Source organism: Teleopsis dalmanni, chromosome 1 (genome assembly GCF_002237135.1).
Source record: "Teleopsis dalmanni isolate 2A chromosome 1, ASM223713v2, whole genome shotgun sequence".
NCBI lineage: Eukaryota > Metazoa > Arthropoda > Insecta > Diptera > Diopsidae > Teleopsis > Teleopsis dalmanni.
The window spans coordinates 174,086,188-174,102,420 of NC_051846.1; the positions used below are offsets into that span (position 1 = coordinate 174,086,188).

Sequence of the window (16,233 nt, forward strand, 5' to 3'; positions counted from 1 at the left end):
AAAACTCCATTAAAGCTCCGATTAAAGCAAAACGAAATAGACTTTGTGCATCGAACTGTAATTATTTACAAAATGTGGATCCAACACTATATTCTGAATGTCATAGAATATCAGAAGAAGAAGAAAAATTAAAAAAAACTTCGAGGTAAGTAAATATTCTGCTGTCTGTTTGTTAAGGCTTGTTAAGGCAGGATGAAAAGAGGATGTTGCTAATAGATAATCTTCAGAAGTTTATGCATAACAATATCATTGGACGTGTTAAATGCAGTATTATCGGAAACTTTCTCAATTGCAAAAAAAGAATGCATTACCACAAAATAGATTGTTATTCGAAATTTCATCCAATTCAAATATCTATAAAGGTAGAAGTCTCTTATAAAAAGATACAATAAGTTAATTTAATAAATATCATTTATTAAATAATTATTAATTGTAATATACGAAAGTAAGTTGTAGCGTTTAAATAACAATAATTAAGACAAAAATTTTATTTGAGCATTATATATGCAAATTACATGTAATAGAATATTCACGCAGTAAAGGTTAATAGTGATTTCTGGAATCTGGATTATGTTGACAATAACACGGCATTTTTACTGTTTTAATCAGTTCCTCGAGATGTATCAAGAGTTTTAATGTAATTTAAGTCTGCTTCTGAATCTACTTTTTGTAAATCAGTTTGAACACAATTGTCAAATACACAGTTACAACAACACAATCTAGATAAAAGGTTAATAAAAATTATATTAAACATTTTAAAAGATAAGAAGATAAAATAGATGTAACGGCAGTTGATTTTCTAGTTTTATTTTTTCATTTATCACAGTTTCTTTTCGTGGACTTCCATATAGCGCACATATCACGGCATGAAATATTGTTTAGATTGATTTAGAATTAATATTTTAATATTTTAATATCTCCAATTAAAATCAACATCCTTTAACTACTTTTGACTTATTCTATGATGTAAAGTATATATAATGATTTTTATTGTAGAAATGGTTCCTTGGCGGCCTTATGCTCTAAGCCCACTTGAACTTAAATAATGGCCCGTTGTTATACCACGGATTAGCGTTAAACAAACGCAGACTAGAAGTTCAGAGTACAAATGACAGTCAGAGAGTCAGAAAACTCAGAATTATCCAACTGACCCAAAGCCCTACATCACTTATCTTGTTAATTTACTGTAAAAGTTCATTAATAAATCCACTAGCTGTGATGAATTAGAATGAAATCATAAGCCAACTATACAATAATTGAATTAATTAATTATTGCTATTTTTAATTGTTTAATTTCAATACTATACTTCTTGTAGAGGCGTTCTTTATTGCATTATTTCATGTGCACAAATTCTTATTTGGGAATCATATTTTAATGTATAGAAGATATGCCAATGTTGCTCTATAGTTCGCTCAAGCGAATCAGGTTGGAGAAAGCGTACCAACCCGACAAGTTTGTAAACTTGGTCAAATCCTATATTTTGCAGGATGACAGCTGCATCAGGTCGGTGAGAAAACAGGCATCAAAAGTTTTAAGTCTTCTTCTATCCTAGATACTGATACATAAGATGGTCTACAGTTTCATACTCATCCGCAGTGTCACAACCTCAACCAAAGTCCTTATAGGATAGACTCAGTCTCATTGCATATCTTCCTAGTATACAGTGACCTGTCAGCAATGTTATTGTAGTTCTGAACAGATTACGCCTTTTTTGGAACAGCTAACTGATACGTTTCTTGTCCACTTTGAATCAGTTCGAATTTATTATCTGATAGCAGAGTTCATTAGCGCAACTTTTCTAGTTAGTTTTTTGACCGTTGCAAGTGATATACCAATGTCTGAAAAATAAATGTCAGGGAGCAGTGTGCCTATCTTGACAAATTTGTCTGCCCTGCATTTGCCCAAGATGCTCCTGTCTCTAGGCACCCCTGTGACTGAACACTAATACGCCTAGCTAGCTCACAAATTGTTAAGGATGTAACTATACAGTCAGCCAGAAATTAGATAGCAACTTGGATGTTCGGAAGATTACGTTATTTAAATCGAGGATATTGATGCCTAGGACGATTTTGCTGGGTAGTGAATCACCCTTATTTCGACCTGTAAGACATTGCAATAGTTCGGTAATCAAAACAAAATGTTTAAACCCACTTTATGGGAATACTAAAGAGAGGGAGATATTTATAAAACGAGTCGAATGTATTTAAATACTATTAATACTTATTAAGTTTTTAATTAAAATGTAACATTTTATGTAATGGTTTGCCCTTATAATTATCTTAACAAATTTTTCATTAATTCCAACCTTTTAAACTTTTCATCTTTCAAACTCACCGCCTTTCAAGCTCACCACCGTAAACATTAGAAATATGAGAAATAAAAACTCCTTAATATGTTAAATAGAAAATAAGATTTCATAATTAAAAACAAAAAACAGAAGTAAAAAAGAAATATTACTCCATTACAGCAACAGAACAATGATATGCGCATCCGCCTATGCAAATAATAATTAGGGCTTGAAAGAGCAGGAGGTATGTAGAGACAACTTCAGCGGCAACGTAACTAATCTACACAACACCTGCCAAATGCTGAACGCTACACGCTGCTTAATGAATTCCATGCAAGTAAATATTTTGCTTGTGTAAATTTATTACTGCACAAATACAAATGCAAATACAAATACAAATACTCATACTTTTACAAATTTACAAACAAATAACATTTATTTCACACAGCACAGAGGATAAACAACATCAAATTACAAAATTAAAAATGGAGAATAACAAGAACAACAAAACAATGTACAACGACAACGACTACAAATATTCATATAACAGCAACAGCAGCAACAACAACAACAACAATACAAAATAATATTCATAATTTTAATGAAAAAGTAAAGCACAGGATTTATTCGTGTGCTACTCGCACACACACTTGCTTATGATTGGCTTTAATGTTGGATGTTAAAACTACGACCGCTCCGCCTATTGTGCCACACACAAAAACAAAAAAAAATATATAAACAACAATAACAATTACACAACAACATAAACTGCCGTTGCTGTGAAATAATAAATAAATATAATTTTAGCGCAAGCGCTGCCCCCTTTCCAACATTTATTATTGCGACAAGTATTCCTCACAAGGATAACAGATACAAAAAATACAAACAACAACAACAACAACAGTAACAATAATAGCAACAATTATTAAGATGACGACACAACAACGACGGCAACAACAACAAAACAAAACGTGCAAATGAGAAAATTACATCCCTTCATTTGTTTAGCAAATACAATAGCATTTTTTAGCTTTTAATTTTTTTTCTTGCTGTTTTTTTTTGTGTTTTTATTAACAACAACAACATAGCGCCTATGTTAACTGTATATATATTGCGATAAGAACACCAACAAACAACAACAACTGCTTCAACAATGGCAGCAACCTCATTTTCATTGTAATTGTTTAAAATTGTAAGCTACACCATATCAACTGCATATTCCCCATTGACTCTGGGGGATGGTTGCTGCATTGGTGGCTGCATTTTAAGTGTAATAAATTTTATTACTTACTGAGCAGCACACATATATACCCACACACCCATAACATAACAACATATATATGCAATAAAGGAATTCCAGTTTAACTTTATCAAGTTTAATAAATCACCAACCAAATCACACCTCATACTCAACCCTATGTGCAATGTGCTACTGTTCTCTTCAAACTTTTGATCAAATCAACACCGAGAGTTAGTGGTTTTTGTGCATGTGTGGTAATTTAACGAAGTAAAAATGAGAAAACAATAAAATCACTCAGTCAAACGTCAGTGATGAGTAGCTTTTTTGTTTAAATGCAAATATAGATGTGTGTATGTATGTATTTTTGTGCGTATGTATATCGAAAGCTTACTTTTGAATGCAGGCATATTTATTTAACTTCATATATTTTGCCAACTAGGCACATTCAACTTTTACTAGTTTTCGTTTTATTTGATTTTTTAATGTAATATTTTTTTCTTTACTTGTTGAAAATAGAAACAAAATATTTATAAAAATATATAGAAAAGCCAGGGGTTGTTGTAAATACAATGAAGAGCGAAAACTACCTTGAGACAAGGATATTGCAGCATTGCAATATTTATGATATACGCAAAAAATTGATTAATTAAATGATTATTAAAATAAAATAAAATAATTATAGAACTGATTATTTTGAATTTATAATATCTTATTAAAATATATTTATATAAAACAATAAAAACAATTTAATTCAAAATTTGAATTACATTGATATATATAATATATGTAATATATTCTATATGTACTATATATTACTTTATATATCTGAACACGATAATTGTTATAGTCTATCTCAATAATAAGTCATGATTATTGTTGTCGATATAAGCACTTTGAAATATATAGCTATGACGCTGAATTCGCGAAATTTTTATCTATTCTTGATGGAATGCTTTCTTTAGCTCATCTACTTTCTGATATTTTTTAATCGTGACCTCGACCGGCAAAACGTACCAACTATCTTAAAACAAAATATGAATACGGTGTTGCCATCAGTTTGATGGCAATATGACCCACAGGGCAGTGTTGAAAAACTTCATTCCAGTAAGTAGTGGAATAATTGAGGTAAAGAGGCTTGGTACTAGAACTCCAGCTTTTCCTAAAAAGGCATAAACGTGGTATGAGGGAAAGAAAGGTAGGCGGAGAGCGTGGGGCTATTGCGTAAGCGCATCGGATAGATTAGTTTATATCACATCTTTGCCAAATGCCATACTGTACATAGACTTTTGTCAATACAATGATCTTTTGACAGTTACTTGTACGTTTTCACTACCCCAGATATCAAGCGAAAAATGAATATCACTACTAAAGAAAATTCTTTAGACATATTTACAACAGAATCACCATTTTTATTAAAAATTCTCATAATCATAACACGCTCAGCGAGTGTTAGACGATTTTTATTATAAAAGATTTAACATATTATTGCTTGTATTACAGTTCTATTTGATATACGAAACTGAAGAAACAAAAAGAAGATGGATAGCAAGATTGATCCCAGATGTAGAAAAACTACAGAAGTAAACTATTGTCTAACCCAATGCCTTTGTCGTCATAGATATTTACTAAAATTTTTGCATTGGAAAAGCAAATAACCCAAAATGTATATATGAAGATACAGACGAAGACAGCGCTAAACACACCATTTTCAGATGCACCAGATTCTATCGAAAGAATGTCACTTGAAACAACAGTTTGTAAAATAACCGTCAAAAATATCGCAACGAAAATGATACTGATTCGTTACGATCATACTCAAACGAAAAAAATGTGATCTCGAAATTTAATAACTTCGAAGAAGGGGTAAACAAATATACCTTAACAAGACTTAGCTAGTGAAGAAAATTATTAATGTATAACCAACACAATAAGCCTGCCTTAAAGTATTCCCGTTAAACTTCCGCGGTAGAAAGTGTCTGGCACACGAGGGGGATCGTTCTTAGCCCGTGTAAACCGCGCATAACACTGTTGTGAAGGCATAGTGACGATGCGTCAAGGACCACAAAATGTGTTCTCGAAATTGACTTTAAATTATATGTTTTTAGAAATAAATCACGTCTCTTAATGAGGTCGTGTAAAAGATTTCCGTTTACCGCCAATCTAGCCTAACCTAACCTACCTTCAATACATTGGTAAGCATATATAGACATTATATATATATATATATATATAAACATCGTTCGAAACGCAGACAGGATTTTGCTCTAATACAATAGGTGTAAATATATTTCAAGTTTATTGAAAATTCTCAATGATTTCATGATTAATAGGAAATAACACTAAATAAATATTTTTTTAGCTTTATTATTTATGTTGTATATCCGCAACTACAACAAACTAAACTTTTTCTGGAGCAGTTTTAAGCACCCTATAAACATAGTATAATAATCTTGGTTGGTTGGTTGCAATGGCAAGCCATTGGATAACTTCTGTGTACTTCAATTAGCAATTTTTCGCCATTTTGCTACCACATTCTTCACAAGAACCCCTACTATAAAAGAGTAGAAATTAAATCCATCCCGTAAAATTTAGATAATTTACTCATTTTCTTGTCTTCACCGATGAAGAGTCTGATAAACCGTCAAGGAAGTATCTTCCTAAAAGCTGCTCTGCGTGGGTTCCTATACACCAACGACCAGAGAGTACTGCAGTAAGCCTTGTAGTGTTCACGCAGTCTCTTTTGATAAGTTCCGAAGATCTAATTTTATTATAGGTGGGCCTTGTTAATCTGGAAGTTGCACATAACTTAAATGTTTTACATCTGTTATTGGCAAGTTGAGGAAAGTGGAAATAAGTATTTCTCTTAACTTCTCTAACTACTGCCAGGGACACATCCAATAATAAACTTAATTTCTGTATTTTTTAAAATTTTCTAACTTTTTCTATTTAAAATGGAAGAATTATAAAAATATTAGTAAAAATAGATGAATACGAAGGCTGATGTGAATGAGCTCATTCACATATCATCCGTTTTATTCACCAATTAAAAATAATAAAAAAGTGATGTCACAACTACTTCAAATTAGGAAAAATATTTTAATATTCATTGAAATTTCATCTTATTTTTATAATTTTTTTCTATAACATCATAAAAATTTTTAAATTCGCTCCTGAACTTGCTTTCTTAGGAAGCAGGGAAAAAATGAAAATCTAATCTCCATAAACAAATTATTTTTATATTAATAGAGCCTTGAGAGAAAACAAAATCAAATTGAAATTAAAAAAAAAGTATAAGAAAGAAAACAAAAACAAACATTGAGCATCTCAAAATATAAAGGACAAATCATACACAAAGAGAGCGAGAGAGAGAGAGAGCACAGCAGAAAGTTGTGCAAAATTTTAAATGAGCACAAGGGAAAGGATGCTGAATATGCATGCGTAAGGCGCGCTTTTGAAATCCAATTCGTAAATTTGCAATATTTTCCGACGCTAACGTCAGTTAAGTAAGGATATTGTTCGTGTGCAAATCGGGCGCGCTACTAATTACAACACACAATAGTAAATATGGACTCAAAAGGACGTATTAGCACAGATGCAATAAAAGACTTTTGATAGCACATAAATTGCACAGTTGCTGCCGGAACGTGCAACTAATAACATCGTTCGGCATCAATAAAAAACTACAAGGATTCGAATTACCGCGTCTGAATATTTTTTTATTTAACTTTTGTTAAAAAACTTTAATAATATGGCAGGTCCGTTTCTTTCGCCTTTGCCAGGTGATCTGTTAACCGAATATATGTTTGGTCGACGTAGACAAAGACGAAATCGCACGACCTTTACGCCACAACAATTGCAAGAACTCGAGGCACTCTTTCAGAAAACCCATTATCCTGACGTATTTCTTCGTGAAGAAGTCGCCTTACGCATAAGTTTAAGCGAAGCCCGAGTACAGGTGATAATCGACAATGCAAAGTTAAACTTATTTGTTTCTTCAAATGATAAAATAATAATAATACAATATAATTATAAAATAAAATGATAATATGTGTGTTAAAAAATAAAGGACATAAAATTAAATATAAGGAAATATGAAAATTAAAAAAATAAAAAAACTTAAAAAGAACAAATAATTTAAGTCACTAACTCGTTTTAAATATTTAAAAAATATTTAAAATATAATTACTATTTATAAAAAGTATAATAAAATAATAAAAATTATATATAATGATATAATAAAAAAACCAATAATTTATTTGTTGAGAATAATTATTGGATACAATAATAAATCAATATCAAAATTATTATTAAATTAAAAATTTACATAAATGTAAAAAAAATAAAAAATTTAATAATATAATACGTTATTATTATTAGCAATAAAAATTATTTTTGAAATAAAAATTTATGTGTTATTAGTTGGTTAAAAAAAACTAATTAAAAAATATAAATTTGATTAAACTTGTGTTAATAACGTAAATAAAAATTTTTGGAATTTTTAAGTTAAACATTAAAGTAAATTAACAAATATGAAAAACTTATTTTAGTAAAAAAAATATATAAAAATCCATCGAAAAAATATTGAACAACCAATATTAATTTGGTTTTTTTAAATAATAATTTTGAAAGCAATGTTAATATATAAAAAATTAAAAATGTAAATAACTTTATTTAAAATCGCATAATAAATTGCATAATAAATAAAAACGTTAAAAACTTAAGAAAAAATTATATTTTATTCAAAACGAAAAAAATACTACAAGAATTCTAACTTTAACTTAAATTTTTTGAATTAATTATTAACTTTTGGAACTTAATAATAATATTATAATATAATATAATTATTTCTATTAATATCGACCTCAATACATATGTGTTTTACATTTTGCCGGGCTTTAGGTCGTGTTTTTAAATTTAAATTTTTATATAATAACTTATATTATATAAAAAACAAACTTAAGAATAAATAAATATATCACAGTTATTAACTTATGTAATATATATTATTAACAACTATTTCGGTCTACTTCGTAGACTATTATCAGTGTTATTACCATTATACACATACAATTGTATTTGTACTTTGTTTTTTATATAATATAAGTTATTATATAAAAATATAAATTAAAAAACACGACCTAAAGCCCGGCAAAATTTAAAACACATAATAAATTATATAAAAATAATATAACTTAAACAATATTTTCAACTTATAAATGCCAGTTAAAATTATTAAAAAGAAAAGAGAAACATTATTAGATTTAACACAAAAAAGTATAAAAATGATAAAACTAAATTTTTTTATATATAAAATATGGAAAGTTAAAGCATAAAACTTAATTGCACGTTAATAACCTATTTTTTAAAGATTTATTGGTACGGAATTTTTTATTTTTAATTACAGATTAAATAAATAAAAATAAAAATGTATGAATAAAAAACATCGCATCAAAATCCTTCAAAAAAATTAAATAATAAACATAAAAGAAATATTATTAAGTAATAAAATAGTGTAATAATTCATAAATAATATTTCAATTATATCTAATAATGATAAAACAACACAAAACTTAAAAAGACTTTAAAATTTTTATTAAGTGAATTTATTTTATTCATTAAAATAATTTAAATAAAAGAATAAATAAAAAAAATAAAAAAAAGAAACAAAAAAGGAAAAAGGAAAAATTTGTTAAAAGTTACGGGTTATGTTAATATTTATTATTACTTCATTATTACTTTATTTAAGTAATTTAAAATTTTTAACAGAACTATATAAATAAACCAAAAATTTAAAAAATATTTAAATAATTATTTTTTACCACCAATTTAATTTTGCCTTATAATTTTACCATACAATAATAAAATATGACTAAAAATTTTATTTAAATAAAAATATGATTTTAAAAGATATAGAAAAAGTAATTATTATATATATAAATAACTAAATTTACATTCAAAATTGAAATAATATTTAAATTGAATATTATAAAAAAGAATCTTAAAATAATTAAGACCTAATGGCAGTTATATGTGTTATTGTTATATATTCATTAAAAAATTAAATTGAATTAAAAAATCATTGGAATAATATAATAAATAAAATAAATAATAATGAAAAAAATTAGGAAATTGAAATTACATATATTATAATAACATATTAATAAATATATAATAATATATTTCAAGACTTACGTGACCAGGTTTTTGACTACAGCAACCTATTTTCAAGTTTCTAATACACCAAATCCAATCAGTACACACTCAATTTAATTACTTCACCAAAGACATACTTTCGCCATAACTTTTTTCCCGACTACTTCTTCCAACACTTATCCATTCACACGACGTGACCGAACCAGCGTACCACTAAGTCTTTATTCACTATCAATATCATGTTAAAACTCGTATAGCTCAAGATTTATTCGAATACGTTAGTTGAGTCATAGAGGACTATAGATCTTACTAAGAACTTCATCATTATGTGTTGTTTCGTAATTATCGATAAATAATATTTTTGATAATTTATTAATTAACTATTAATTTATTACTTAAAAACTGTGAGAAAATTTAGTTGTCATTAAAGCGGCAAACTGCCACCAGACATATAATTCAATATGTTCTCAGATTTTTCTTTATGAAAGAATCTTAAATTGATAAATTGGTTACAAGATAACTGTATATAATGCATTTAAATTTCATTCCGAAAATTATTTTCTTATTAAAAAAAATAATTTATAATCAAAATAATCAAATCGTACCTAAAATTTCACTTTGGTACCATAACCGATCCATTTCTTAAGACCTAAATGAGAATCTATTTCTCTACCGTAAAAGCAAAATTAATTTTTCATTATATTTTATATTATATTTTGTGTTTCCGGACTTTAACTGGTCGAATATGACTTTTATAGTTGAATTTATATATATTTAATAACAAAACAACAATAATTGAATTTTTTTTCGCTATTATAAAAAAATATTAATAATAAATTTTATTAAAAAAAAATTTTATAAATTTCAAATTAAATTATTTTAGTCCTTTAGATTATAAAAACTTTGTCTTAGAGAAATAATTTTTAAAAAAGATATTCCCAAAATTAAAAACATGTGTATATTTAATAAAATAATATAGTACAATAAGGAGCATATGTATATATTTAATAAAATCATTTCGTACCTATAAAGAAAAAAAAAACATAAATTAAAAATCTTATAATAAAAATTTAACATTAATATTAATAATGTCAAAGTTAATATAAAATATGCAATGAATGAAGTAATAATTTAAATAAATATTTTTTTAAAAAATAATTTAAACTAAAAAAAATTTAATATTTCATTAATTTTATTTAATATTTTAATTATTTATTGCAGGTATGGTTCCAAAACCGCAGAGCAAAATGGCGAAAGCAAGCTCGACTACAATTACTTCAAGACGCATGGAGAATGCGTTGCTTAAGTTTAGGAACCCCTCCAGTTATGACACCCGGTAAAATAAATCACAAAATTATTTTTTTATTATTATTGTTTTAGAAATTTTATATTATTATGAATAGAACTCAATTAATTAATAATTATTAAACATAAATTAACTTAAAATAATATAATAAAATAAAATATAATTTACAAAATATACATTATAAATAAAGCTCTAATAATAAGTTTAAAAAGTGAAGTAATATTTAATTAATTAATCAATATTATTACATTTTTTTTTTGCGACTTAGGAGGAAGAGTCCCCAATTTACCTAACTCAGCTAGTACTGCAAATGGTCCACAGGTTGGATTAAGTGACCAAAGTCCTGAAAATCTTTCAAATTCACATGGTAAAGATACACAAAATCAATCAAGTGAAATGAATGGTACGACAGCCACAAACGGTCAATCACCACCATCAAATTTTACTATGATGCATCCCGCTTTTCAACAACATCCTCAGCATAAGATGGCAGGTCAACAAGAGCGAATTTCAAATGAAAATGACGATAAACTTACAAATGGATGTGAAAAAACATACACTGAACTTAAACTTTATAAAGAACAAACTGATCAAAATTTAAATGGAACTTTAAGATCACATTTAAATATGAATTCCATGTCTGATGCACATATGCTGGCAGCGGCAGCAGCACTTGAAGGGCATTGTTCTGATGATGGCTCAGATGGTTCAGATTCAGAGGAAATAGATTTAACTTCAGGTGCATGCATTGATTTCTCAAATAATAAGCCGCAACATCCATCACATGCACAACATCAACAGGCTATTGGATCTACAAATGGAGTACACTAGAGGATCATACAATTAAAATACAGAACTTACATATATTCCAACAAGAATATTTAAAAATGTCTTAGACATTAGATTTAATTAATCAATAAAACCATATAAACCTTTCTAGTCTATAAATAAATATAAGTATTATTGTAACAAAGAAATATAGTTTATATATAGAGAGTTGTGGAAATAGTAAGTTAAAAACTTAAATAGGATAATGATGTCTTTAAAAATTGCAATAGTTAAGTTGGATTTTTCAATCACAATCACCGAACTGAGCTCTCAAACATAATTTCTATATTTGATGGAATAAAAATGACTCAACTGCAATTTTGTGTGGTTACTTTTAATACAAATTCTTTAAGAACCAATTTACAAAAGATCACAGGTATTATCCATTTTTATGATATGGTAAGAAAATGGTTTTAGAAAAGCTAGGTTGGTAAATATCAATGGTCGTAAGTATAACAACCACTTCATTGGTTTTTTTTATTTGGAAACCCACACATTTCGCACAAATTAGCATGTTGTGATACCACATGATTCTAGTAAGACCACTTAATTAAATAATCACCCCTTATTGAATTACCTTATTGATGTTACAAATTGTATTCACCACACTAGAGTCACAACAACAGCTGATCGTAACTTTATATACAAAAACTCATTATTTTTTAATAGACAGAAAAAAGGAGTGTATTTATAGTTTAACTTTAGTAGTCCTTTAAAATACTGAGTATTAACCCAAATTGCCATTATTAGTACTATAAGTCTACATATTCCTTAAGTTCATCAATGAAGAAGTTACGTGATACTCTAAGTATTTTAATAAAAATACCAATGCAGCATCTCCGAAACTTAACTTAACAGTTAAGATTTGTTATTTATTCCATGATTTAAAAGTTGAACCATTCAAAATTGGTAATATTTGAAAGCTTACAAATTTAAAAATAATTTTGCTTGTTAGAAATTGTAAAAAATGCTGAAGTAAATTTAAGTGTTTAGACTTGAATTTTCAGTGAATAGTCAAACACAAGAAAACTAAATAATAAATTATTTTGATTTTAGGTTTGTTTTTCAATATGATTCTTCAACATATCGTATGAACTGAATTAATATACATAAACGACAAAAAAATGGTTTTTTGTTCAACATTTTTTTAAATTTATCTATCTAATATTATCTGGGCGTTAATATACAAAATATAGAATTTAAGTTTTAAAGAAAAATCACAGAGAAAATATTTAATACAATGAAAGAATAAATAGACATTCCAAAAAACTAGTGAACCTAATGGAAAACACCCGGTCGAAATGTTTGTAGGGATTTCAAGTAAACACTTAACAATTACAAATTTAATATTATATTATAATATAATATAAACAATTAGAATTGAATTAATTATAAAATACTATAGATAATTTTGATTGTGAAATTAATGGTTCAATGGATACCCGCTTTTTCTTAAAAAAGTTAAATTTTCTTAAAAAAATGGAATACATAAAAATATATAAAAAATAGATATATTATACAAATATAATTTTTTATACTATAAAAAATGTATATTCATAAAACTTTAATAACATTCTTTCAAAATTTAACCGACATTAATTATACTCCTCTATGAATTTAAAATTGCATTTTACAAAAAGTACTTTTATGATTTCACGCAACACTGTCAGCAATATTTATAAATAAACTGTCAAATTGCATTAAAATAAATCTGATTAGTCTTTGTTTGCAATTGAAGCTAAAGAAGTTCTTGAAATTAAATTATTGACAAATTTATTGCTATATATATTTAATGATGAAAAGTATATATTTAATTTTGTTAATATTTTATTGTAGTTATGTTGGAGCTACAGTCCGACCTGTTGTCATGTGGCATGGAATGGGTAAATACCCTAATAAAATATTTAACATTTAAATACTTTTAATTGTGCTAATCATAGGTGATACATGCTGTTTTCCATTTAGTTTGGGATCCATTAAAAAATTAATACAAGAGCATACAAATAAAACCTATGTCAAGTCCCTAGAGATTGGTGGTAACATCGTTATGGATTATCAAAGCGGCTTTTTTATACATCCAAACAAACAAGTGGAGTACGTATGTCAACAGCTTTCTGAAGATAAAAAATTGGCTAATGGTTACAATGCTATTGGTTTTTCCCAGGGTGGACAATTTTTGTATGTTTTTTATTTTATTTTGTAAAAAAAAGTACTTATGTTCATAAAACACTTTTTAGACGTGCGGTAGCACAGCGCTGTCCGAATCCACCTATGAAAATGCTCATAAGCTTGGGTGGTCAACATCAAGGTGTTTTCGGTTTACCGAAATGCCCATCTCTAAAGACTTCTACGTGTGAATATATACGCAAAATTCTTTACTATGCAGCATATGAAGAGTAGATATTTATTATGTATAAAAGAACTTTAATATTATATTTTATTTATATTTAATAGATGGACACAAAAGGAATTAGTGCAAGCAACTTATTGGCACGATCCTTTGCGTGAAGATGAATATCGTTCTCGCAGCACTTTCCTTGTGGATATCAACAACGAACTAGATTGCAATAAACGTTATGCAGAAAATTTAAATAAGCTGGAGAAGTATATTTAACTATTAAAAAAATATGGGCTATTATTATAAATAAAACTCATTTCAACAGATTTGTTATGGTGAAGTTTTTAAATGACACCATTGTGCAACCTAAGGAATCTCAATGGTTTGAATTTTATACTCCTGGACAGGATAAAGAAATTTTGCCGCTTAAAAAAAGTCATGTATATAAATGCGTAAGTATAATTTTGTGCTTTTAATAGTCCATATACTTTGACTATTAAATAGTCACATATCAAAACTGAAAATAACTGAATATAAATCATTAATATGTTTTCAATACAAAAAGCTTTTTTTAAAAACAAACTACAATATCAAATTTTATTTATTTTCAGCTTGGACTCGAACAACTAGATTTAGACGGAAAACTAGATTTTTTGGGTGTCGAAGGTGATCATTTGCAAATGTCAGAGCAATGGTTTATTGAAAATATAATACCACTTTTATTATAAAGAATTTTTTTAATATTTTATCACTGAAACAATTTACTTTAATAATTATTTATATACATATAACTGTATGTAATTAACTACCTTCATTATTTAAATGTGATACTAATAATAATTAGAGTTTAAATAAATCAATCCAAAGTTTTTAAACGTACATCGATATTTTAAATTACCTAAACTGAAACTTAAATTGCAGTTACTACTATTAGAAATACTAAATACTTTCTAACATATTAAGTTAACATGTCAAAATTTTTATAATAAAAAAGATATATGCTATAAATACTATTGGGTATTGAATCGTTACTACTCAAAAAAACATCAACTCATATGCAATCTTAGAAATAGGCACCAATACAACTATTGAGGCACATTAATTTAATGTTATTGTGGTTAGCCTGTGAGATCTGCTGATGTAGTCCTTATTCTGAAAGGTGAATGGAACTTGGTCGTCGAAATTGACGAATAGCACCTATCCATATTCTAATCCTTGTATTCGTCATGTTATTTCTTTCGTGGTATCTTCTCTCTAGATCTCTATAGGCTACCACAAAAACAGTGGCTCCGGGACATAGCCCCGATTGCTCTTGGTAGAATCTGCTATTTTAAGCAACTGTTTCTACCATGCTACCAGCATTGAATTTCAAAACATCGACAAATAAAATAAATATAACAGATCTTCACTACTACCAATTCAACAAATATATAGGTTAGGTTATGCTGGTAAGCCAATAAAAAGGCCACGAGTAGACCCTTAAGGTACATCATTGCAATACCATAGCAGAGTTTTATATCTAGCCAACAAATATATCTGAGCTTGCCAAATTTGAAGAACCTAAAACGATCTTTTATAAGAACATTTTATCTATTTTTAAATTACCTCCACAAGCCAAATATACCTAAAGGCTTGCTTTGCATTACTTTGAATAGACTAAATCAGTACAAATATATTAATAAAAAAATATCAATTAAAAAATTTTTTTCATTACTTAAAGGGGAGATTTGAAAGTGATGAATCAAAAAAAGATTCAGAATTTATTCTTTTTGGCATCTTTAGAGATTTATTGTGACTAGGCAATCATAACCTATACACAACATACACATCCAGTTAGCTTATATCAAACACACACTTAATAGACTATTAACAAATCCAGTCCATAATATTAAAAATAAAAACCATAATTATTTGATATTTATTCAACAATATAAAATAGTATTTATTTTTATTCATTAGGAATGAGTTTATAGTTTACATTTACTTAATATTTTTAAAATATTAAAGTGCAATATCAATTTAAATACAAAAATTTATTACTAAAGAAACAAACAAATTAATAATGGTACATAAATATATA

General features: G+C 27.2%; 2 protein-coding genes across 2 annotated transcripts; both read left to right on the forward strand.

The window, feature by feature from the left end:
* Window positions 1–7,063: 7,063 nt before the first annotated feature.
* On the forward strand, window positions 7,064–11,912 carry LOC119670239 (homeotic protein ocelliless). Its single transcript, XM_038080416.1, has 3 exons — window positions 7,064–7,483; window positions 10,903–11,017; window positions 11,256–11,912. Exons 1-3 carry the CDS (start codon window positions 7,277–7,279, stop codon window positions 11,816–11,818), a joined length of 885 nt encoding a protein of 294 aa, XP_037936344.1. The 5' UTR covers window positions 7,064–7,276; the 3' UTR covers window positions 11,819–11,912.
* Window positions 11,913–13,515: 1,603 nt separating this feature from the next.
* LOC119670240 (palmitoyl-protein thioesterase 1-like) lies at window positions 13,516–14,902 on the forward strand. The gene is made up of 6 exons (XM_038080418.1): window positions 13,516–13,698; window positions 13,756–13,993; window positions 14,053–14,211; window positions 14,270–14,419; window positions 14,479–14,605; window positions 14,765–14,902. Exons 1-6 carry the CDS (start codon window positions 13,608–13,610, stop codon window positions 14,879–14,881), a joined length of 882 nt encoding a protein of 293 aa, XP_037936346.1. The 5' UTR covers window positions 13,516–13,607; the 3' UTR covers window positions 14,882–14,902.
* The last annotated feature ends 1,331 nt before the right edge of the window (window positions 14,903–16,233 follow it).

Coding starts and splice junctions, on each gene's coding strand:
- LOC119670239 (XM_038080416.1), top strand. CDS start 7,277: ATGGCAGGTCCGTTTCTTTCGCCTTTGCCAGGTGATCTGTTAACCGAA. Junction 7,484..10,902: donor TAAGCGAAGCCCGAGTACAG/GTGATAATCGAC, acceptor TATTTATTGCAG/GTATGGTTCCAAAACCGCAG. Junction 11,018..11,255: donor CCCTCCAGTTATGACACCCG/GTAAAATAAATC, acceptor TTTGCGACTTAG/GAGGAAGAGTCCCCAATTTA.
- LOC119670240 (XM_038080418.1), top strand. CDS start 13,608: ATGATGAAAAGTATATATTTAATTTTGTTAATATTTTATTGTAGTTAT. Junction 14,212..14,269: donor TACTATGCAGCATATGAAGA/GTAGATATTTAT, acceptor TATATTTAATAG/ATGGACACAAAAGGAATTAG. Junction 14,420..14,478: donor AATTTAAATAAGCTGGAGAA/GTATATTTAACT, acceptor TCATTTCAACAG/ATTTGTTATGGTGAAGTTTT.